General features: G+C 48.9%; 1 protein-coding gene across 1 annotated transcript; it reads left to right on the forward strand.

Annotated features, from left to right (window-relative positions):
* Kctd5 (potassium channel tetramerization domain containing 5) lies at nucleotides 1-24,692 on the forward strand. The gene is made up of 6 exons (XM_028760832.1): nucleotides 1-270; nucleotides 12,854-12,962; nucleotides 14,223-14,314; nucleotides 15,755-15,850; nucleotides 17,633-17,758; nucleotides 22,935-24,692. The coding sequence occupies exons 1-6, from the start codon at nucleotides 19-21 to the stop codon at nucleotides 22,962-22,964; spliced, it is 705 nt and encodes a 234-aa protein (XP_028616665.1). The 5' UTR covers nucleotides 1-18; the 3' UTR covers nucleotides 22,965-24,692.
* The last annotated feature ends 329 nt before the right edge of the window (nucleotides 24,693-25,021 follow it).

The raw sequence follows: 25,021 nt of genomic DNA on the forward strand, positions 1-25,021 counted from the left end.
GCGGGGCTTGTTAGGATCATGGCGGAGAATCACTGCGAGCTGCTGCCGCCGGCTCCGAGCGGCCTCGGGGCGGGGCTGGGGGGTGGCCTGTGCCGCCGCTGCAGCGCTGGGATCGGCGCCCTGGCTCAGCGTCCCAGTGGCGTGTCCAAGTGGGTCCGGCTCAACGTCGGCGGCACCTACTTCCTCACCACCCGGCAGACGCTGTGCCGGGACCCGAAGTCTTTCCTGTACCGCTTGTGTCAGGCGGACCCCGACCTAGATTCGGACAAGGTGAGGGCCTCGCGGGTCAGCAGGGGTCTGGCCACCCTAGTCGCCACTCGCGACACACACCTCTCCACACAGCGGGCACTCTCAGCCTAGCGTCCTGGGCCGGAGGGAGGATGGCACTCCTGTACCCACCTGCGTCGGCCCTCTGGTTTAACAGTGCCTCTCTTGCCTTTTCATGCTCTTCGATCGAGAAGGACCCAAGCTTTTTTTGTGGCCCTACTTTCTTCTCCCTAGATTCTTTTGACCAGGGTGTGTGACCACCACCGCCCAACTATTTGCTGGCTTTGGAACCTGAGAACCCTTTGCATTCATCTGGTCTTTTCACATTCCAGACGTTTAAATTAACGTAGGCCATGGGGGTTGATACAGTGGCTACCTTTTTTCTAGTGACTTGCAGAGTTTGTGCTTCATCCTTCTCATCCATAATAAGAACAGGCACCGCATCTCTTAGAAAGTACCTCCTGAGTAAAAATGTTCAAAGGTCAGTTTACTTCTAATAAATGAATTATTTGTATTCATGTTCGGGGCCAGGTGTAGAAAAACCTTAGGTTAAAGAGAGACCAGGTAGAGAATCCTTTTCGATCTGCTTTTCAGACTTCATTTCCCACTGCCTTTGAAAAGAGTAGGGATTTCCAGCTTAGTTTGCAGTTTCTTTATCTTTAATTAAACGCTAATACTGTTATACCTCTGGTAATAGAAAGTATTTCAGTTATTATCATTACAAAAGTTGTGTGGTATACTGCATAACTGATAAATCAGTATTGTGCAGGATTGAAACGTAGGAAAAATGGTTCTCCCCCTTCCCCTAGGCAGTTCACTAGCCTTATATTAACTGAGTTTTCTGGTTCAGCCTACATGATGGCACTTGATTTTGTGCCTTGCCAGCCTCAAAGTTGCTGCTCAGAAGGTTTTCTAGAAAGATTGGAGCCCATTGCACTTTAAACGGCCTGACAGAGCACCTTCTCAGTGAGGCCTGGCATTATGACCAGGAAATAAGAACTCTTGAGTTACTGCAAAATAATCAAGAAGTTAGGGTTTGAGATATTACTGTGGTCGTCCTTCACAACCTTCCTTCCAGCTGTTCCCATTTCTGAGTTGACCAAATCTCTTTACTCTTAGAGATTTGGTCAACTCTGACCTTCCAGAAAATGACAGAAGTCTGAAGGATGGAAATAGGCTTTTGTCAGCCATGTTTTCTTTTTATAGTGAGGGTGTATGTTTTACTGTTGGTTTTTCAAACAGTGGGCATTTATAATCATTCTTGTCTTTCTATTCAAGTATCCCTGTCTTGTGTATTAAATCAGATTTTAAATCAGCCTTGGCCATTGGCTTCTGGTGTCTTTCGCTGACTTAGCACTGGAACAATGTATTTAGAACTGTTTGACTTCAGCATAGTTAAAGTCAAACATCTCTTCATGTTACTGTCTTTTAAGATTACTTTATAGTTTTATAGTTTATCCTTTACTGTGCTGGTGAGATGGCACCTGCTGCCAACCAAGCCTGATAACTCGAGTCTCTAGGATCCACAAGGTGGAAGGAAAAAACTGACTCTGAAAAGTTATACTTGAGCTGGGCAGCAGTGGTGCATGCCTTTAATTCAAGCGCTTGGGAGGCAAAGGTATGAAGATATATGAGTTTGCTGTCAGCCTGGTCTATAGAGCTTGTTTCAAGACAGCTAGGTTTACAAAGAGAAACATTGACTCAAAACCAAACAAACAAAACAGCTGATGGCTCAGTGGTTGAAAGTACTGGCTGCTCTTCGAGAGGCCCCAACACCCACATGTAGCTGGCAACTCCAGTTTCAAGGGATCTAGCACCCATATAGACATATGCAAGCAAAACACTAATGCACCTAAAATAAGTCATTAAAAATTCATATACAAGCCGGGTGGTGGTGGCGCACGCCTTTAATCCTAGCACTTGGGAGGCAGAGGCAGGCGGATTTCTGAGTTCGAGGCCAGCCTGATCTACAGAGTGAGTTCCAGGACAGCCAGGGCTACACAGAGAAACTCTGTCTCGAAAAAAAAAAAATTAAAAAAAATTCATATACATAAAAGCCAGGTGGTGGTGGTGCATGTCTTTAATCCCAGCACTCAGGAAGCAGAGGCAGATGGATCTCTGAGTTCCAGGCCAGCCTGGTCCACAGAGTGAATTCCCAGACAGCCAGGGCTACACAGAAAAACCTTGTCTCAAAAAAAGAAAAAAAAAACCCAAAACTTAAAAATAGAAAGTTGTACACTGGCTTCTCAGTGCTCATTATGGTACTTGTGTGCCCACACACATACATAAATAAATGTGTGTGTGTGTGTCTGTGTGTTTGTGTCTGTATGTGTGTATATGTGGGTTTTTTTTTTTATTGTAATGGAAGATTACCAGAATACATTTTAGTTGTTTTTTAAAGTTTATTATTTAGGAACTGGAGAGTTGGCCCAGTGGTTAAGAACACTTGTTTCTCATACAGGAGGACCCGGGTTGGATTGCCAGAACTTCTCATAGTGCCTCATAACCACCTGTAACTCCAGTTCTAGGGAGTTTGACACTCTCCTTTGACCCCTTTGCATCAGGCATGTACATGTTACACATACATATGGGCATCCAAAACATTCATACACATAATGTAAAATAAATCTAAAGTTTCTTTGTTTAAGTAACATTTGATTTCTGAGTTATAAAACCACAATTCAGAACATAAAAATAATATAAGTCCCAGGCATGATGGAGAGCACCAGTAATCCCAGCATTTTGGGAGGTAGAAGCAGAAGAATTGGGAATTTGAGGCTAGCCTAGGCTACATAGATCCTCTCTCCAGAAAAATATAATACAGTCTTGGTCCCATGGTGGATAGTGTTTGGTTTAGTCACAGGTTGCTAGAAAGAGTAGTTTTAATTCATATTAGCTGTGTTACTAGAGTGTTCAAATATGAAAATCTATAAATGGTCTATGTTTGCAGCGTGCCCACGCCCCCAGCCAGGTTCTGATGAAAGAGTGTCCCAAGCGATTCCGCCTTAATAATTAAATCCTAAGGAGGTTAGAAGGGAAGGGGTGTTAACAGTTGGAGGCCATTAATTACATGATGGAAGATAAACAGGATGTTGATTCACGTGGAAAGATCTCAAAGCTCTGACCTCATAGTTAAGATCAAGGAAAGGATACCTGGCAAGTACTCCTTAGAGTTGAACTTTAACAGGGAAGATTGTGGAAGATTGTGGAAGATGTGGAAGATTCTTTCTGGGATTTGATTGGTGTTTATTGAGTGCTTACCTTTGCAGAATGTGATGCCAAGATGGGACCTGGGTGAGGAGATTTAAGGGAAGATGTTCCCAAAGGAACTTTCTGGGTTTCACGATGATGGAAGAGCACCAGAGACAGACTGTTGTGTGGGGCGCCAGGCTGTGAGTTCCTATGGGGAAATAGTGTCTGGGATGCAGACACACTCAGGGCGTATTGACTGTCTTCTCAGCTTGACATCTAGTCCTCTGGGCTGTCCCTTTGCCCATGTCCTCATAGCCCAGCGTGGGGTCTTACTATACATACCATGTCTTGTATCCCTAGACCTTTGCCTTCTTATTTCAGGGCCAACTTTGAGCCCACTGCTCTGTTCTTTTTCTAGACAGCCTGAGTGAATTCTCACCTCCTCTTGGGACACCCTCCAGTGGGACTATGGCTGTGTTGTGCATTTGAGCATCTGCTGTTGTGTGTCATTTTCTCTCCAGTGTTACCCTTGGGGACAGGCCAGGTGTGACACTTCTAATCTGCTCCTGGGAAGTGCTTTGCAAAAGGCTTGATATTTGAACCATTTTGGTTATATTTCAGCATCCCATGGTGTGTCAAAACAGAGTTGCTGTTTGTAGCTCAACTGGCCTGTGACTTAGTATGACGATGCTTCAGGGAGAAAGGGAAACAGCAAATACTGTATGATTGGAAGCTGTCCTGAACTACATAGTGTTCTGTCTCTGACTGAGGCACATCTAGAGAAAATGCCACCTGCATATGAACTTCTGCCTTTGGCATAGGACCACTGTCCCAGCTTTGAGCTTGTAGACGTAGTTACCCCAGGTGGGTCTTTGGAAAGCGCTTACTATAGCCAGGTCCCTACAGTCCTTCTCTGTACCCACTTCGGGTGCAGTTGGTGCTGGTGAGTTTTAGGATTAGAAAGATATGAAAGGAATATTACAGACTAAGGGATGGGATGTAGGTGGGAAACTATCTTTGAATCAGTGGCTTGGCAAGAGAAGTGGGGATTACTTAGAGTATAAAAGGCAGATGTTGTTCTATGTAACTAAATCAAAGAAACTAGCCAGCAGAATCCCCATGAGCATCTTGGCACTGGGCAGAGTTGTATCGACCACAGGCTGTGAGTGGGTGTCTAAGATGCCCATGTGTTTTACTTCAGTGCATAAGGCCGTGGCTGTGCGTATTCTTTGCCCTGATGATGCATCCTGGTGTTGTGCCCCCTCACCCCCTTTGCAGTTGGTACCTGTTCTCACTATGTCTGGTCACCTCTGTCAGTGTTCCTCATTCAGAAGCCTCAGTCCTGAGCAGGCCAAGAGGATTTGTCATCTCATGAGGAGTTGGATCTTTCTGAGGATCTCAGGGTGTTCTCTCAGGTGACAGGGAGGTGGCTAGCAGGTGCAAACCTACTCTTCTTTCTGTCCGCTACTAGTGTAGTTCCATCATTCTTGTCCAGCATGGCAGTGCCTGGCTTTGATTTTTGCACAGGGATCAGAAACTCTGGCTACCAGCCAGCTTTCCCACGTCAAGTGTTCATAGAGCTTGGAGCTATTCAGTTTCCCTACGGGTGGGGTATGGATGCGTTAGCTCTGAAAGTTCAGGATTGAAGAAAACAATAAGGCCAAGATGCTTGCCAACCAGCCCTTCTCTGAGAGTATGCTCCTGGTCCCAGGAGCAGAAGTTTAGGGGTAGGAGGCGTCTACTGCTTCCCAGACATCAATGCAGGCTTCAGTGTGGTTCCTTTTCAGAGCTCTCTACACTTTGCTTTTTCTGTGATTCTCTCCTCTGCGTATCCTGGGCTACTAGTCAATGGGAGTCTGTGTGACTAAATCTAGTGGGATGTCCCTGTTTAGGCCTAAGGTGACTCTCATTAGGCCTTGCTTAGGGGCAGCTTGTTCTCAGCTTGTTGTGGGAAGGAGCAGAGCTGCCTTGTCTGGCACTGTGTTTTCTTATAAGATGCCTGATGCCTTTAGGCTTAGGAACTACAGCTATGGAGCTTTGGTGTAGCACTCAGTGCCCACGGAGATGGCTTTTAGTTAGCCCACAAGACATCTTAGAGTAGATGTGCTCCCAGCATTCCTGTTGCTCTTGTTCTGGTGGGTTCTTGCTTAACAGTTGACCTTCACACTTTTTGGCATTGTTTTGCAAACGAGGCCTTGGTAGTCAGCTGCTCGCTATCGGCTGATGTTGCTTATTCAAGCAGATGAGGGAAGGTAAATGCTATTGGGTGCTGGACAGTCTTTAATGAAGGGAAACAAGAGAAGGAGAAACTGGAGGCCTGCTCTTTGAGCCTAGCAAGAAGGTAAGGAAGAGTTTAATGCTCAGTTTACCCATATGGCTGTGTGTTAGGGTAGAAGCCACCTTGAAGTTGATGGGATGGTAGTCTTGGAGATAGCTGAGGGGATGTCACAGGTGAGCTGTGAACCTCTAGTTGGGCTGTCCTGGCCAGAATGCCCTGGACTGCTGACTCATTAGCCAGAATGGAAAGGCTAGTGCTTGGAGTTAGAAGACTGTGGAGCCAGCCAGGGAAGGCTTGGGCACACCTGGTCTGGATCCTTGTCAATGGTCATATTTCCTGTTTCTCTTCTCTGCTGTCTGGCTGATGATGGCAGTAGCCTGTTAAATACACACTCTGGCAGAAAGGAGGCAGTGTGTGGGGAGATTGTGTGTAGGTCTTCTGTACGCAGAGTACCTAAGGAGGAAACCACCCAAGAGACCTAGGAAGTGGAGACCCTTCTCTGGTGATACAGATGTTCATGGCAGTTTTATTTACACAGATGGTGGCTCTGGTGCAGTCGGGAAGTCTCTCCCCATGAAGGCTGCGGTCTGTAAATCCTTAAGACACTACAGCAGACCTCAGCTCAAGGAGTCTGCCCTGGGTGAATTCTAATCATTCTGGTTAGAATTCTGGTTCCATGAAAAGCTTCATTTGTGGGGTCCAGTTCACAAATCTCACACCTTGAAAGCTTTACCAGAGTCCTCAATTGTAGTTTCCAACAAGGGACAGGAGTGATTAGTGTGCCATCTGGGGCAGGGATGCATTCCTCAAGTCATGGCTCTTGAAATCTGAGAGATCTCCTAGGCCACGCTAAGGGTCCAATGAGCCAGAGCCCTAACACACCCTGTACTCCCAAATCTCACTCAGAGGTCTGCCCTATGTGCTGTGCCCTCCATCCCCACCACCATTCAGGGGTGGTTTTGGTGGTCAGCATGGGTCCCACACAGAGAGTGAAATGAGAGCTCAGCTCTCCTTACCACAGCACACTTGAAGGGGAAAGCTGAGAGGAGTGGGAGGGGCGCTGGTGTGTGATGCAGCCTGGGAGCAGGAGTCCAAACTACCAGCCTCACTACAAATCTCAGTGTCTCTCACAAGCCCTGGGTCTCTGGACTTCAGTTTCCCCATTTGCAATTGGTGATGTCTGAAACCTCTTCTGGATCAAAGATACAACAAATATGTATAAAGCAAATCAAGAAAGTAGAAATAAAGATTTGTATGTGGATATGTTACTGGAAAGGGATAATTTCAGAGTAAAATCTAAGCATTCAAAGTAGGTTGATTATGCAGGTTAGCACATACAAAATTCAATGCATTTGACTTAGTGGGATAGTTGATGGGGTATTCTTCCAGATTTAGTTCACAACACTCCACTCTTAATTTTAATTCTTTTCTAGTGGCTGCACCATTGGGATGGGTGCAGGTGCACCAGAGCCTTGAGAGTGAGTCAAGGAACTCTCCACCTGCATCTTCAACTTAGAGGCTTGCCTGAGGCATAGTGACTTCAACCTTGTCTGCATGCTAGTCCAGAATCAAGAGGCTATGTTAGGATCTTGCCCTAAAGGACTCCAGCTGGGACTGTGTTCCGATGAGATGACTAATGACCATCCTCTTACTAGGCCTTTCCCCATCAGAGACGCTGGCTTGAGACAGGCTTGTTTCTGGAGGTTGTCTCTAACTCCTTTAGAAATTGATTGGTGGAGTTAGGCTTCCTGGGAGCATGTTTGATATGGTCTTAATCTGGCCTTTGCCCATTTACACCTTTGGGGAAGATGCTCATAGGCACGGCCAGGGGAACCACCTCCAAGGCCTGACAACCGCCCTGCCTGGCTCAGCAGCCAGGAACTCAGGCCTGGGTTCCAGCCTCTGCATTATGCCCACTCAGTGCCAACTTGGGCATCAGCAACCTGTCTCGCATGTGTGGACTGGTAGTGTATGCGTGGGGGAGTTGGCTATCATGTAATGTTCAGAGCTAAGTCCTTGATCCTTTTTTATGCCATATTTCCAGCCAGTGCTGCCATAAGTAGGTCAGACACAGCTCCACTGAGAAGGATTGTGGAGAAAGCAGTCTTAATTCTGGTGCTTTTATGGAAAAACAAAACCTTCCTACCATACTAATACAGACAGGCTTTTGCCTAAGTCATGTTAGGACTGAAGAGAAGAGGAGAAAACAAAGATCCCAGGGACTTATCTTGGCTGCTTCCTGGCTTCTCTGAATCTGCTAGGTTTCAGAAGTGGTTTCCTTACACGTCTTGTGTGCTCTTGGCATAGCTGATGCTGGGGTCTCTGCCTCATTTGGCCCAAATTACTGTAGTCAACATCTAGATAGTTCCTTGAGGGCCTGAAATGGAGGAGCACACTTTTAATTCCAGCACTCAGCAGGCAGAGACAGGTGGATCTCAGTGAATTCAAGGTCAGCTAAGGCTATATAATGAGAAGATACTACCTCAAAAATAAGTAATACAGACAGACAGTCATCTTACTGGTTTTATGTGAGTGAACTGAAGTCTTGTATTTGGATTTGTGTTTCCTGGTTTTCTTCTTTTCTCTGTTAGGCTGGAGGCCCTAAGCTGTGTTACCAACATGGACTGCAGTGCTGGCGGCTCCCTGGTCAGTCTCCCAGCATAGCTTTGCAAATGGGAATACAGCCTGGGGTGCTGCTACAGTGGACGCTGCCATGTGCATCATGGTGGAAACCTATGGGCTATGGGGTTTGGCCTTGACCTTTGGCCCTTACTGTGGAGTTGAGATCTCCCACAGACAGCTCCTGTGGAACTGATGTGAGTGGTACTCATACTCCACTACCTCTCTCCAGACTCTGGGCTCCGTGGTTGGTGGCTGTCTAGGCAGATGACCTGCTTCAAGGAAGAAGCCACCAGAAGAAACTGGCCAGAGAGCTGAGAGATGAGGTGTAGAGGAAATGATCCCCCAGTTTCCCTGATTCCTGGGAGTGTGAACCTAGACTGTAGAGTTTTAGAGAGAGTATGAATATTTAAAGAGACAAGACTGTTAAAGTCTGAATATTTAAAGAATGGGACTTTCAAAGTTCGCAGTATATGTTATATTGTGATTTGGAAGGTTATGGTTTAACAGTGATGCGTTTGTGTGTCAAGTTGACAACTGGTCAATTGTGTTGGCTAATTTTATTTTATTTTTTAATTTAATTTTGTTTTTTCAATACAGGGGTTCTCTGTGTAGCTCTGACTGTCCCTGGAACTTTGTAGACCTGGCTGGCCTCCAATTCACAGAGATCTGCCTGCCTCTGCCTCTTGAGTGCTGGGATTAACAGCATGTACCACCACTGCCCGGCTAAAATGACTTACGTATTTTATTATTTTATGAGTGTTTTGTCTATGTTATGTATACGCCCTGTATAAGTGCTTGGTGCCCAGAGAGGGCATTAGATCCCCCGGGACTGCAGTTACATGTGGCTATGAATCACTGTGTGTGCTGGGAACCGAACCGGGGTCCTCTGCAAGAGCAGCAAGTGCTCTTAACCTCTGAGCCATGTCTCTAGCCCTGCTGGTTAATTTTATGTCAGCTTGCAACAATCTGGAGTCATTTGGGAAGAGGGAACCTCACTTGAGAAAAATACCCGCACCAGATTGGCCTGTGGACCAGCCCTGGTCCAGTTTTTTGTTTTTGTTTTTCCTTTAATCACTGAATGATGTGGGAGAGCCCAGCACACTGGGTGGTGGTTCAGGGTGATATAAAAGGAGGTGAGCAAGCCATGGAGAGCAGACAGTTAAGCAACACTCCTCCACCGTTCATGGATCAGCTCTTGCTTCCAGGCTCCTGTCTAGCCTGAGGCTTTCTTCTCTTACTTCCTTCAGTGATGAACTGTGTGTGGTGTAGGGCTGTAAGCTGAAATAACCCCTTTCTCCCAGGTTGCTTTTGACTATGGAAATTAACACCTCTGGACATAACACAGTTTAGGCCACACTGCCTCCTGGGTGCCACGACTTTACTTTCCAGCCAGTGGCAGTTGCTGCCTCTGAGACTGTTTGCCTGATACTTCCCTGTGTCCATTTCCAGAGTGTCTCTGTCCTATTCTCAGCACACACTTTCTTCCCTGGGTGGCCAGGAGGCTGGTACAGGGGTCTTCACAGATCACAGGACTGTGGATGTGTTCAGGTTCCTGCTGCTCACCCTGCCCGCCAGGCTGGCTCAGCAACAGTTTTCAATTACTTAGCTTTTGTTTTTCTGGAAGTCTCCACATCTGAAGTGCTTCTTTACTGGATGCAAGTGGAGATACTCACAAAGTGCATGGCTCGCCCTTCTTTGTGGCTAGGTTTAAGGCAAACAGGACACTGGGCTCCAAGCAGAGGATACTGGCTAGAAGAATCTGAAGCTGTAAGAAGTTTCCTTGGGCTGCTGTCCCCATGTTGCCACTTCTGGAACTTATAGTTAAGTCTTTCGTTCCTCATGGTGAGCCCTCAGCTCTAAGAGAACGCTGCACAGTGTACAGCCCTCTGCTGTCAGTCAGTCACACTGTGGCTAGGATCTGTCTCACATCAAGTACTCTGAGAAGGCGTCATCCTAACTGATCATTTGCCTGAAAGAGGCCTCTGGTCAGATGTGTCTTTTTCTAGGCCAGAGAGGCTTTGGGTTTGAGGGTAGATGTTTTGAAGCATTTGTCAAAAGGCTGCCTCCTGTAGGGCATGTTCAGTGAGAGCCAGTCACACCCAGTACATGAGCTGGCCAGGCTCTGCTAGTGAACACGGCTGGGCAGAAGCTCAGTACCACTTCGTGGTTTCCAGGCCAAGTGTCAGTGCCAGCAAATCCAATGCTAACAGCTCCTCTGCTCTGTTGTCTTTTAGGGCTTCGGAGGCCTAGGTCACTTTGATACAGTCTCGTGCCACTTGTTATTCTGGAAGCTTCCAGGAGGCTGCTGAGTGAGGGCACTTAGTGGACAGCTCTCTCCTGCTTCTCCTTTCTCCCTTACCACCTTCCCCTTAGTAGTCAGGAGAACATGACAAGAGAGGTCCCAAGAGTATCGAGGCCCCTCCCCACGACCTTTTTTTTGATCTACCAGTGGTCTGTCAAGGGGCATTGTGCTATGAATATTCCTGAGCATGGTGATATGGAAATGTCACACTACAGGGAGCACGTCCACATGAACAGAGCGGAGAGCTCTTGTGGTCAGACCATTCTTTTTTTTTCTATAATGTGGGAATAACTGCTTCTGCCCTTCTGAATCCTGGCTCCTTCATTTGGCTTTGCTTGGATGATGGGTCCAGAAGACTGAGAGAGGCTGGAAGGCCCCCCCCACCCCTACCCTGTGGTTGTAAGAATAAAGGACAGGTGGCAGAATGGAGGGCCCTGTGGTGTGACCTTAGATGAGGATGAAGTTGGGAGACTCAGGAGTAAGGACAGTCACATTAGGTGGAACAGAGACTCCAAAAGAGAAGAGAACTTAGGGCAAGCCACTGGCTTCCATCATCCCTGCCTCCCAGGCCTCAGTGATTTGATGTCAGCCACAGCTCAGGTTTCTCCCTTTGATCTGCCTGTGGATGTTGGGAAGAACCCTTAAAAATACCAGTTCTTATTGCCCCAAATACAGAAATGGATGTCTGTGAAGACAGAGCCTCGTGAAGCTTATTGCTTTGTGGTTAATACCTCTCTGGGCTCTGCAGTTACATCCGAGGGGTCAGGGAACCCCGCACATGTGACACGTGCCCCATTCTGTCCTCGGTGCCTAGACTGCTACCTGCTCCCAGAGGAGCCCCTGACAGTGTTCTCAGGGAAACCTCTGTGTTTATTGATTTATGGAGTCATTTCTTTTCTTGGTACTTGGCACAGCCTTGCTGATGGGGAAATGGGTGGTGGTCGTGCCTTAGAGACCTTGGAGCCCACTCACTACATCCCTTGGGCTCCTGTCCCTGGCTATCTGAGAAGCAGATGTGAGGTTGCATTGGTGGCAGAAGCCTCACCCTTTATCAGCTTGTGAGGGGTCCAAACTACATCCCTTGGCAGCTCCCACGTTACACGCAGCCAATCTATGGCAGGTCTGGAATAGGGTGTGTCAGAAACCCACTGGCCCACACCCTGGGCGTGGATACGTCCTTGTAGCTTCTGTGCATCACCCTTTTGGTAGTCCCTAATGCTACACCTCCTCTGACCCCAGCCAGGACTGTGGCTCTCATACTGGACATGTTTCCAGCAGGTCTGCATGGTAGGAAAGATGACTGCAAGAGATGTCCTCCATGGAGGTAGCATGGTGAACATCTGAGGAATTAGTCCTCAAGTGGGGCTCCTGCTCAGTCAGAGTCAGCAGGCGGGTGCATATGTTGTCCTACAGATAGCTCAGATTCCACAAACCGCTGACCACAGAGTAAGGATTTCTTTAGAGATTGTAGTCACTGGGAAAGCCAGGGAGGGGACTGTGGTTCAGCAGGAAATGAAGGTACCCTGTATGGTCACTTAAACATGACACTGCCTCAGGCTTCACTTGTTGCCGTAGGAGGCTCCTGATAGTAGACTTTGGGGCTCATTGTTAGAGGTGCTTTCTCCAGTGGACTGCTGCTTGGATTCCTGCTCTTAGATCTCTGCTCCAAGATGCTCTGGAACTAGGAAAGTAGGTCACCAAGACCTGAGTCTCCAGAGTCTTAGAAGTTGAGCCATGGAGCACGGTGTGGTGATGCACACCTGTAATCCTAGCACCCAGGAAGCTGGAGCAGGAGGATTGCAAGTCTGAAGCCAGCCTAGGTTACATGGCAGTGTCAAAAGCCATCCTGCCCTAGATAGCAGAGCTGTCCTGTCCTGTGACGGGGTGGGTGAAGAATTGAACTGTATCAGCCCTTCTTAGCTCTTTCTCAGAGGCTTTTGAAACTGGAGGAATATCTGGTTGGCTCAGATCAGTAGACACAGGGAGGTAACGTCACAGTAGGTGACGGCTGAGACTTGCTTTAGACTATAGCAGAAACAGACAGAATCAGAAAATGTTCAAAAGTTCCCTGAGACAGGTGCATGTGCAATTGCAGAACCTACACAGCTAGTGCTCTTGTGTGGTCTGGCCTTAGTCTGATTGCAGAACCGCTGGTGTCTACATAAGAACTGACAGCATTTTGTTCTTTGCAGGATGAAACAGGTGCCTATTTAATCGACAGAGATCCCACCTACTTTGGACCTGTACTGAACTACTTGAGACACGGAAAGCTGGTTATTAACAAAGACCTGGCAGAGGAAGGTAAGTTGTCCATTTTCAACAGGCACAGAAGCTCTGCATTGGTACCTGGTAGAAGTGCTGGTTGGTTACTTGAAGGTGCCTCAGTGAGGGACTGCATTGCTGTAGGAGCCCCGATGAGCACTGAGTGGCCAAAGGTCGCGGTGTAGGCAGTTTCAGGTGTCTTGGTGATGCAGTGTGGGTGGTTCGCCCAGGTCGCACAACTGCTTTGGCTTCTGCAGTATGAGCCTGTGTCTCATGGATACTTTTACAGCAAGTCCTGGGAAGTGGGGTATGGAACCCCTGCCTGTTCTCCTTCCAGGTCAACTCAGGGATCCTGTGCATTTTGCATAGTCTCCTCACTGGCCACCATTCTTTCTTGCCTGGTCACAGAGCACAGGACACACAGCACTAGGCTAGCTTGTCTTGATTCAGAAAATCTAGGACCATAGAAGGACTTAGCAAGTTCTGGCACCTTTCCTGTATTAATTGGTCTGGGTTGAATTGTGGCACTTCTCTTTGAAACTCCTACCATGTCTCTTCTTTCTTTAGGGTCTTATTAGGTACTATGTGGATTGTTATATGGAGACCATGCTCTGCTCTGGGGTTGTATGAGCCATGCTTGTTGCCTGGCAGCCTTTCACCCATCATTCCCTGACTCTGCCCTCCCCACCTCTCCCATGTTGCCATGCTGTGTCAGTCTGAGCTGACCTGGTCCAGTGCGGCTTCCCTTCAGGCTAGAGAGATGAAGAAGGCTGTACAGATGAGGACATCTTAAAGCAGGCCTCCTGTGGTCTACTTCTAAGTTTCTGGGAAACTTGAGTCCTACATGTGGGACATTAGATAGCAGGTTGTGGGAAAGCCCTGGGCCAGGAGTGACTCTGGGCAGGGAAATGAGGTATCTGTTAGTGGGGCACATGCCGGAGTCTATGGCTTCCATACTGTTCTAGCACCTTCAGGGTCTCAACAGGAAGAGCCAGTAGCACAAACAGACACCTTCCAGGCTGCAGAGAAAATGTGTCAGTTATCTCCCAATGTCTATGGGCTGAGACCAGGTGTCCTACCGCCATGTGTCACCTGTAGTGACAGTGCGGTAAGTATGTCTAGTAAACGGACCAGCATTTTCAGTCCTATACTGAGTACTGAGAATGGAAAGATCTGTGGAGATGTTAGGATAAGCGGGATGTAAGGACCTCAAGTTAGGGATAGGGTGTGGGGATGAGGTATCAGTGCTTTGGTCTGATCTAGTAGAAATCACATTTTTTTTTTAAACTTCTATTTCAGGAGTGTTGGAGGAAGCAGAATTTTACAATATCACCTCACTAATAAAACTTGTAAAGGACAAAATTAGAGAACGAGACAGCAAAACATCCCAGGTGAGATGGGTGACTAATCTGCCAGTAGCTTCCAGGCTTGGTGTGTAAGCAGGTGTGGCTTCTGTGTATGTAGCCTTGGACCAGAACTGTCCTATTGACATCCTGGTGCTCCAGGCCTTTCTCTCTTCTTCCTCGTCTGCCACAAAGGAGCCATACTCCTTTGCCTGGTCCCTTGCCGGGGAGTCCACTGCAGTCAGAGCAGATAGGCAGTTCTGTGGAAGTTGTGTGGTGAGTACACGGAGGAGAGGGAGGCCTGGTAGGGAGAAGGAAGATACTGGAGAGCAGAGGCTCCGATGGGAGAGTAGCAAGACCTGATCTACAAGTGCAAAGGCCTGTGGCCAGCATGGCAGAGAGGAGAGCAGCTGTGAGCTGAGAGATCAGGTGGCACAGATACTGGTCATCTGTGCAGTCACTGGGAGGAGTTGGGCTTCCTGGGGCCTCTGTTGCCCACAAGTGTGTGCTTGAGTGCTGTGTGAGGTAGGCAGTGCCCCACCTCTGGGGAAGGTCTCAGCCTTGGTCTTATCAGCAAGCTAGCTCTGCACTTGAGAGTGGTTACGCCCTCTCACCCAGCTCACTAAGTGAATGCTGGCAACACCCGGGCTTGGTCCACTTAAAGCCCTCTCATTGTCTCCTGGGCACGTTCCCACTGCATACCTTTAGACCATGCCTCTCTGGCTCACTGATGGCTGGGAGTGGGAATATGCAGGTCTGACCAAGCCTTCTCCTTAGTAGCAGGGAGGAGGCTCCTCATCAGGGCTTTAGAAAGGTCCTAAGATTCCCCATCCCCTCAGTTGGCCTCTTCTTTCCCCTTTGTCCCAGTCCCACTCAGGACCATGTGATCTGGACTGCTTCAGTCTCTTTCTACATTGTGGAGGTAAAAGATCCTCCTGGCAGGCCAAGCCTCACAGAAAGGTGATAGCCATTGTCACTCGATGCACTTGGGCAACAGCAAAACCAATGTTTGCTGTTACCCATTTGCCACTAGCATGAAGCACCACCTGAGCAGCAGCAGCAGCAGCCTGGGACCCTTACTTGTGCTGTACATATTGGTGGCCCTGGAAGAGCAAACTTGACTCTTGGCTGTCTCTCATCCCACATCCAAGACCAAAGTCTACCTGGAACTGCCCAGGGAATCCCTGTTAGGCAGGAAAGATTAAGCAAAAGATTGTGTGGCCCTTCATGAAACATACAAAGGTTTTTTTGTGTATTCATATCTAGCCACAGGTGCTCTGAGGATTTCAGGAACATAACTCATTTTATTTTGGAATTTAGAAATATTTTTGAAGGGAAACAGGAAAGCTGCAGTAGCAGCTGTTGAGGCTGTAGGATGGATGTGTGGATGTGTTCAAGGTTGCTTCGAACAGTGACCAGTGACGGTATAAGGCTAGGGTTGCTTGGGGCATGGTGGAACCTGATCTCACAGGGCATTTGTCCTTGTAGATGCCAGTGAAGCACGTGTACCGTGTGCTGCAGTGCCAGGAGGAGGAGCTTACACAGATGGTATCCACCATGTCAGACGGCTGGAAGTTTGAGCAGGTGATGAGTGTGGGCTCATGGGAATCTTCAGGTCCCAGGGACCATTACCTAGTCCCTATTCTCTCTGACTCTGTGGTGGTTTTCTAATGCTAGCTCTTCCACTGAGGATGTTGTGTGCCCTGTTCAGCACTTAACTCTGTGTGCAGAGCTGAGCTGAGTGCTTCCTGCCCCCACACATATCAGGTGCTGCCTTGTCTCTGTCCTCCTGGGTGCCTGGTGGATCTTAAGGGCTGAGTATGCATGTGTCTTGTGCCCGTACCCTATTAGAACCACATCAGATACTTGGGCAGAAGCCTACCCATCATGTCCCTGGCATGTGGCCCAAGCAAGGCTGTGCTCTGGAAAGCAGCTGTCACCCTTTCTAGATCTGTGAACTGGGTCGCCTCATTTGGAGCCAAGTGCCATTTGCTCTGTTGTCTTGTGACTTCTGACTGGAAGAGAGTCTCCTCCCATAACCAACTTCAAGACTTTGCACTTAGCTGTCCTAGAAGATCCTAGACCCAAAGCACAGGCACTCCTCTTTCCCCACGATTCTGACCTTTGTGCAGTCACCATGGTTGGACTTGTATGCTATCAGTGCTTTCTCAGAGAGGCTGAGTCATGCTGGCTAGTAAGCTACACTCTGCTTCCTCAAGTGAGACTAGCATTGATTTGACAAGCTTTCAGAGAACCAGGATGAAACCTAATCCGTTTGAGGTGGCCAATTCAACATAGGATCACCTAGGGGGTCAGTGATTAGATCAAAATAGAGCTGCCTGGTAAGGATACAGAGTCTCTGGGGACAGGTTTATGTGTCCCCTTAGTGGGACCTCCCACAACTACCTGATCCAGGCCAGCACCAGGGCAGTCAGTCTCACCAGGTGGGGTCCACTCCTTCCAACCACTTTGTCCCCCATTGCTGAGAGGACTGTAGCTTACCCGTGTGGTAGATTTATTTCTCTCCTGTCCTGTTTCTGATATATAGACACACGAACAGAGACCACAGTGGCTAGTGACCTTTGAGCCACTCCTGCTTCCTCACTGTGCTGTTGACATCCTTGCTATGGCCTCAGTGGTTTCCCCTGAGTTATTTTGTGTTTAAAAGAACAAAAGTGCTTGATGTCTGTGTTGAGCTTTGTCTTGGACTCATGACTGGAATAATGAGCACTATCCTGGCTCAAGCAACATACTTGGTGACCTGGAGGCTCATGAAGCGTGTTAGAACATAGGAGGCTATACGGAAGTGCAAGATCTCACTGTCGGTGTCGGTTAGGGTCAGGCTCACTCAGGGCTCGAGGCTTTTAGTGCTGTCAGCTCCTGTTACCAATACAGCCCTGGGTTCTCTGCCCCAGGTGGGCACTAGAGGTCCTACTTACCCCAGGAGGGTTGCTGGCTGCCATCAGGTACAAGGACAGCCAGCAATAGGTCCTCAAGTGGTGTTTTGCACGTGAACTCTGGCCTCAGCTCTCCCTCACTTACCTTAACCTGTGTACTACTCCTCCTCCTGCCCCCTCCCCCCAGGGTAGCTTGTCATCATCCCTAGGGCCCAGCCAGGAGTATCAAGAGAAGCTCAGTATCTGCAGAGAGAGCCTGTCCCAGCATGTTGTGCAATTATGTGGGGCCACAGGTGTTGGCTCCTACAGTATAGTGCATTGGGGGCTTGCTTCCCGTTAGTTGTATGGAAAAACCTTCTGGCTAAAGCTAGCTCTCAGTTCCCCAAGCTTCCATAATCTGTGCCATGTTCTTACTCCTGAGAGCTGAGTACACCTGAGCACATTGTCACAGGCTGTATCTCTCTTCCAGCTGGTCAGCATTGGCTCCTCTTACAACTATGGGAATGAAGACCAGGCTGAGTTCCTCTGTGTGGTTTCCAAGGAGCTGCACAACACTTCATATGGCACAACCAGCGAGCCAAGTGAGAAAGCCAAGGTGAGTGCCGCAGGGCGCCTGGTCCTTGGGGCAGGCTCTGAGGCCAGTCTTGCTCTTCTTTTTGCCTCACTGATTTTTGTTGTTCCCTTTAAACTCTTAGTTGTGAGGTCTCTCAGTGGCAAAAGATCTTCACATGAAGCCACCTATTATGTCAGGACGGAGGCACCTTTCTAGCATGTGTGTCCATAACCACAGGACAGAATCACTCCTGGAAGTGTCTAAGCCTCATGTCCAATTGGTTGGGCCTGCACATCAGGACTGTCACTGTGGCTGCTTTCTCTGGAAACAGCCTCAGGTGTCAAGGGACGTCTTGGGACATAAGTTGAGGGCAGCTTCTCAGAGCAGTTACCTCGGCTGCACACCGTTGGTCTTTCACATTTACTTTCATGTGTCAAAGGGACTGTCCTTCCGTCCCGCCCTTCTCTGTAGAGAGCAGTATGAGCCAAGGGCGAAGACGCAGCCTACCTCATCTACTTTCAGATCACTCTCAAGTGGCCAGTTTTGGCAACCTTTCCCCTGAATGCCTTCTAGCTTGGGCCGACAGCTCCACGTGTCCCCACAGTGTACATTGTTGGTCTGGACTGGATGATCCCTGACCCTTGGGGTCATTTGGTGGTGGCTTGGAGAGCCTTGCAGTCAGCTTGGGGGGAGCAGGGGGGATAAGGCCTTGCTTAGGCTGAATCTAAGGCCTTACCATGGTAAGGCCCGGGGCTTTATGAGTTTGGGAGAGAATAGGCCAGACATAGTGAGCTTTATCCAGAGACTTGATGGCAACTTGACCCTTAGTCAGTGGCCCCATAGGTGGCTTCTATCTTCCTAGGGCTCTCCATTTAGCCCTTCCTGATCTTTATGGCAAGGACTTAAGAAACGGGGGCCAGAGTTCCCCAGAGGATCTCCAGGAAACCATACTAGCTGAATCTCAACAGTGTTCCAATATTACCCCACAGTGTGGTGTGACAAGTGTCTTTGCCATTGGCTGATATAGTATACCTTCAGAACCTCCTGAGTTTCTTTCTGTCCTTAGCCTCTGTGTGACCATGAGAGGTGAACAGGGTTGAAGAAGGGACAGCCCCTCCTCTACTGCTGCCCAGCACACTCTGACATGAGTTGTACAAGTTTCAGGCTTGGCAGCAGGTTGGGGGCCAGAGCCCCAACCCCTGGCCTGGGGCAAACTTCCTCCGTGTCTTAGATCAAGCAGGCATCCCTCCCTTCTAGAGCCTCTGACCTAACCACAGAAGGGCGTTCCTGTTTGTGAGCAATGCCAGGACTCTATCATTCATTGGTTTTTAAAGCTTTTGTCCCCCTAAATTTACAGCTTTTATGATGACACTCACCGGAGCTCATCTTTCTCTGTCAGCTCATCCTTCCCATGGCTTTACAGCTGCCAGGGCCAGGAGGAGGCTTTGGACATGGCCCCAAGTCTCTTTGTCCCTATTTCTCACTTCAAAAATTTGTGGCTCTGAAGTAGAGCAATAACAGTTTCCGAATGTGCTTGACTGCAGTAGGTTCCAGGGCCCCAGAGCTGTGGGAAACCCTGAGAGCCAGATCTAGAGGAGAGGCGCTTGGGAGCACATGCACACTGGGCCGTCCTTCTGAGAACACTGGATCTCTTTGAGACGTGTGTCCTCTATGGTCAGCAGCTACCATGTTCACACTGAGCCCTGTCCACAGATGTCCCCTAAGCATGTACTGCCACAGTCTTTCTCTGTTTCAAGTGGGAATGGTAGGAGTAAGGGCTGTTAGGGTTGTGGGACTATAGCTTATGTGAGGCGTCAAGCCAGTTTTGAGTGAGAGGGGCAAGGCCCAGGTGAGTGACTACCTGCAATGTAGTCCCGACTTGGAATGCAGCGAGAGCCCTTAGGCTTAGGGCCTCCTTTTGTCCCAGAGAAGTGCAGCTACTAGAGGAGATTTCTGGGGCCAAGAGCAAGGGAGCCCTCTGTGTAATCAGGTACAATCCTCCCTCTGTGTGACGCAGAGTACCTCACCTATGAAGGAACCTCTCTGGATCATTGGGCCCGGTGTGAATCCGGAACCCCTCCTACGGGCATGATTTATTGATGGGCTGATTAACATCTGCCCACATGGCTGGTCCATGTCAGCCCCTTGACCAAGGTCCCGCCTCTATCATGTAGTGGGCTTTCAATGGACCCAGGTCCACTAAGTCATTTCCCAGGAGCCAGGACTACAACAAAGGCCTCCTCAGGCAGGGCTCTGCTCCCTGGCCTGCCTGGGAGCTGTAAGGGCAGGTGCCTGCTGCAGTTCAGCCAAATCTAGGACTCACCAAAGTTTTCCCCTGGGTGATAGACCGGTTAGCCCTCTTGCAGGCCTGCACTCCTCAGGCTGGGCTGACAGCTGTCTTCTTCCTTCCTGCTGTTCACACCAGAGTGACAGAGAAGACACAAGCCACCAAGGCAGTGACTCAGACTAAGCCTAAATGTCACGGTGAGCTCTGCGGCCCTTTAGGTAGACCCAGCACCATAGTCTCCTTGCCCCATGGCCCCTGGTGACTTTTGCCTCCACCCCTCCTCTGTGCTTTTGTAGTCCTGTAGTTGACAGAAACTTTGATAGTTGTACCTATGTATCTGCAATAGAGCTCCCTGTAGGAGGGACGAGGGTGGAGGGTATGGCTGGGATCCTGGTGCTGCTGGGTGCTGCTCTGTCATAGTGTCTTCCATGGATGCCATGGGCAAGATGGGGGTTTCGGGTCATGTGAGACTGAGGGCGTGAGCACAAGAGTGTCCTGGGGCTGAGGGTGTGAGCACAGGGGTCTCCTGGGGCTGATCAATGAGTGTTCACTCAGTTCCGCCTGCAGCCTCTGGGTGGCCTTCTTGTCAGTCACAAGATCATAGCCTCACATAACTTGCTGAGCCTTGGTACAACAAATGTTAAAACCCATAGGGTTTTGTTCTCATCTCAGGGACTCAGGTTTGTACCCATCTCCACTAGGATTAGACAAGCTCTCAGTTCCACATCTTCCTCCACGCAGGCCCTCTCAGCCTGTTCTTACAGTATACATCTTGAAGGCCAGATCTATGCTAGAACCTGAGTGGCTTGTTACCTCAACAAGGGCCTGCCTGTTGGTTCCTATGCAGGAACCATTACCAGTGGTAGGTGGGGGTAAGACTAGCCTTAGGAACATGAGCATTGCCCAGGAGGAGCATTGACAGTGGAACTGCAGGCTGAGAGCACTCACTACTGTTCTGTGCAGCTCAGTGCACAAAGAGTATGGGAGACACCTGGCCATCCAGGCATCTGGGCTGCCATCTTGGAAGCAAGGAGTATCTGGGGAGGAGTGGTCTCAGATCCTGACCCTGGAGCTAAGTATGTGGTTTTCCATTTGGAGTTGTACCTTTCTTTGAGACATTGTTTCACTATGTGTAGCTCTGGCTGGCCTGGAACTTGCTATGGAGACAAGGCTGGTCTTGACCTCACAGAGATCTGCCTGCCTCTGCCTCCTGAGTGCTGGGATTAAAGGCATGGGCCATCCATCATACCTGCCTTCTGGAGTTCTACTTTTAAGTCATTGTGTAAGTGTACATATAGCAGATGCAGTCTTTGTCTCTTGACACTCAATGTATTTATAATCTAGCCCTTTAGGAGAGTTCGCCATGAAGCAGGCATAGGGATACACACCTGTAATCCTAGTACTTAGGAGGTTAAGGCAAGAGAATTCTGAATACAAGACCAGCCTAAGCCACATAGTGAAACCCTTTCTCAAAACAAAACAAAACAGGACCAGTGGAATGGCTCAGTAAGTAGTCACTTGCCTTGCAGGCCTGGTGACCCAACTGTGACTTCCCAGAATCCATGTAAGGGTGAAACCAATTTCTGAAGGTTGCTATCTGACCTCCACACACAGTGACATTGTACATATATTGTATTAATAACAACATTATTATTAATATTATCATCATCATCATTTAAAAGTTAAGGGGACAAGGTATGAGACACGTGTTTAATCCTAGTACCTGGAGGCAGAGGCAAGTAGATCTGTGTAAGTTCAGGCCAGCCAGGGCTACGCAGTGAGACCCTGTCTGTAAATAAATACATTTAAAAGGTAAAAGGAAACATGAAATATAAGAGATAGGATCTGGTTTTGTTGCCTAGGCTGGTTGGTCCCAAACCCCTAAGGCTAATAATCCTTCTGTGTTAGCCTCCTCAGTAGCTGGCGCTAGTACCTGTCTGGAAGGATAATAATTTAATATAAGCTATACTGAGATAAGTTTCCTGTCCCCTTTTCACTTTTCAGTGTCTGAAATCAGGTATATGGTTTATGTCTCGGCACCTCAGTTCTGACATTGCTTTGGAGGGGTTCTGCAGCCACCTGGGTAGGAGACTCTTAACTGACCGGCCTTGGGTGTGAGCTGTGACAGGCACTCAACCTAAAGTATGGTGGGACTGACAGACGCTCAAGGGAGCCATGCCTGCCATCAGGTTGGCTGGAGAAGGTGGTCACCAGGAGGTGCCCAGGCTTCAGAGGCTTTCAAAGTCCCCTAGAAAGAGGGCAGGGATCTTTCCGAGCCCCAGACTTCTGAGGGTTTTTACAGAATGTGCTTTGGTCACTCTAGCTCTGAGGTTCTGGCCTTGTGGGGAGAAAATAGTGATGTCCACAAGGCAGACTTAGAGCAAGCCCCAGCTCCCAGTGGTCATGGATGAAACTGTGTGCCTCCCTGTGGAGACAGAGACAGGAGCATGCAGGAGGTAGTCCTGCGCTATCCAAGGCACAGTGCTGCATAGCCCCAGCCCCAACATGTTTTAAAAGGGCCTCCAGGGACTTCATCCCAACTGGGTAGATGTACAGCTGACTGCTGTATAGTAGTTAAGGAGGCCAGAACAGTTTTTCAGCCAAAGTAGGGGCAAAGGGTGAGGAGGCAGCAGTGCCACAGGTTAGCAGCCTGAACAGAGGGCATCCACAGCATAGTCCTGCTTGGGAAGGTTTCCTAAGATCAGCAGAGGGCTGGACCAGTGTAGAGTACAGACCTACTTCTCATTAGTGGGTGGGATGTTGGCGTTGATCTGGTGGATGTGAGGGACCTGGAGGCTCATGTCAGCTGAGAGCCTGGCCTACAGTTGAAAGTTCCCTCTAAACTCTGAGCCAAGCAAGTCTGGGCTCTGCCTTCTAAACAGGGCACTGGGAGAAAGCCTACGTGCTCACTCTACATTTGATATTTTTCAGATTTTGCAAGAACGGGGCTCAAGGATGTGAGGAATGCTGACAGCTGAAGAAATGATTTTCTTTTCCCCAAGATAAAGTGAGCCGCCATGTGCAGAAAGCATGGCCGTGAGAAGAAACCTGCTTTTGATCATTTCTCTAGAGATCTGGGTGTGGATCCTTTTTTGCCTAAGATGTGGGTGGCGAGAGACAGCCCAGCTGTCGAGCCAGTCGTCCCCACCGGGAGGCAGCTAGGGCTGGGTCGGCAATCTCTGTGGTCTCACTGTTCTTTCTGAGTGCTACGTGGGACTGAGGCAGGATGCTGCTGACCAGCCTGTGCATTCCTGAAGATGATTTGAAGGACAGGGTCCTTGGTGCTACACACAGTCTGCAACAAGCAGCCTGGGCCTTGCCAGGAGGGAGGGGCAGTAGCCGTAACTCCTTTCCAGTGCACTGTGGCTTTAGGGGTGGGTGCCGCTCACCACTGGATGGGCACCAGGCCCATCCTCGAGTCAGGGAGGCTGCTCTGCCTCCAGGCATGATTGGTTGGTTTCTCTCGACCTTGGCTGGGGCTCCTGACAAAGGCAGCCTCCACATTCTCACTACTTCTGGGCACTTCCCCTGGACTATACTCTTTCAGAGCCAGGCTCTTGCTCTGGCCTGTCGGCTTGGCCCAGGATCATCAAGGCTTCTTAATTTGTATTTTCCAGGCAAGAGGACTTTGTATCCCTTTTTTAAAGTGTGGATAGACCACCCGGTGTTTATACTCTTTAGAAATGCCTAAAAGTGTTGCTACATTTTGGACTGATCTGTTAAATCATTTATGGGAGATAGAGGTTTTGCCTCATATGTCTCACCTGTGGGCTCATGGGGGAGCTGGCGCCTACCAGTGCCTTTGTTGTGCCTGGGATGGAGGCTGGGGCGGGAGGCCTGTCCACCTGGCTTCTGGAACTGACACTCCAGGTCATGTTGAACATTCAGGATGTTTACAGTGCAAACATGTCTCCTTCTCACTGGCTCTCATTTCCTTGTATAACTATGCAGTTCTTCTCTCGTGTTTCTGGAGTGTTTGGGACTTTGCATGGGCTCTGTTCATCTGATTCGACATTGGAGCTGCGAAGGTTCCTGCAGAGGCTGCGCCTGCTGGCTTGAAACAGACCTTTCTCAGCTGGTTAGGGGATTGTAGCAGGCCACAAACTTGGCCCAAACAAGCAAGTGCTGTGCTTTTTGACCCCTGGCTTCCCAAGGGAGCTGTGCAGACTGACCTCCATGGCTGCCCGTGTGCAGGCCAGGGCCTCTAACACTGCTTGTTTCAAATGCTTCCGGAAACTTCTCGCCTAGACCCCTTCCTTCTCCTCTGCCAGTAACTGATTAACCAAGTTCTCCAGCATCTCGGACTGACCTCTTCCTTTCCTAAGGTCTGTTGTATGTTGTTAAATGTTTGACTTAATGATTCAGAAAAACCTGTCTGGGGTTGGTTGAGCCTCAGCAGCCCTGTCCTCCCCAGCACTCTGGGGCCAGTAACTCTGCTGTTGGCCGTGGGGAATATTCTGGGGAGTCACTGGACACTTAGCATTGTTTGATTTATGACTTTGACAATAGGCTTGTGGGATTTTTTGTTTCTGTTTTTTTTTTTTTATTTAATGATATTAAAACTTAATTCACTAAAATTCTAAGGGGATATTTATACTTTTATACTTTTTTAGGTATCCGTATTTTATCAGCTTACCATTTAATGCCTAAGTTTCCCCTGGAAATAGTAAATAAAATTGTGTATTTATGAATGTATTCAGCAACTGTTAATGTCTTGAAGTATGTGGAGAAGTGTTGTCAATCCAGAAGTGTGTCCTGGGAGACCAGGATGGTATGTTCCTGCATCTAGAGCGAAACCTTTTCCAGGTTCCCTGAGGACTTGCTTCCCACAGGCAACAGGGATATCTCTGCTGTGCAGCCCCCAAGCCTTGTCTATCCTGTGCCTGTTGTACAGCCAACCCAACCTGACCCAAAGGTACCAACAAGGGCTGTCCTGCTGCCCAAGCTAAGATATGGGTGGGGCTTCTGTACAGTGTCAGTTCTCTGGGCCGAAAGGTACCCTGTGAATGCGGGGAACG

The sequence above is a fragment of the Grammomys surdaster genome, unplaced genomic scaffold (assembly GCF_004785775.1).
Source record: "Grammomys surdaster isolate TR1022 unplaced genomic scaffold, NIH_TR_1.0 126612, whole genome shotgun sequence".
NCBI classification, from domain to species: domain Eukaryota; kingdom Metazoa; phylum Chordata; class Mammalia; order Rodentia; family Muridae; genus Grammomys; species Grammomys surdaster.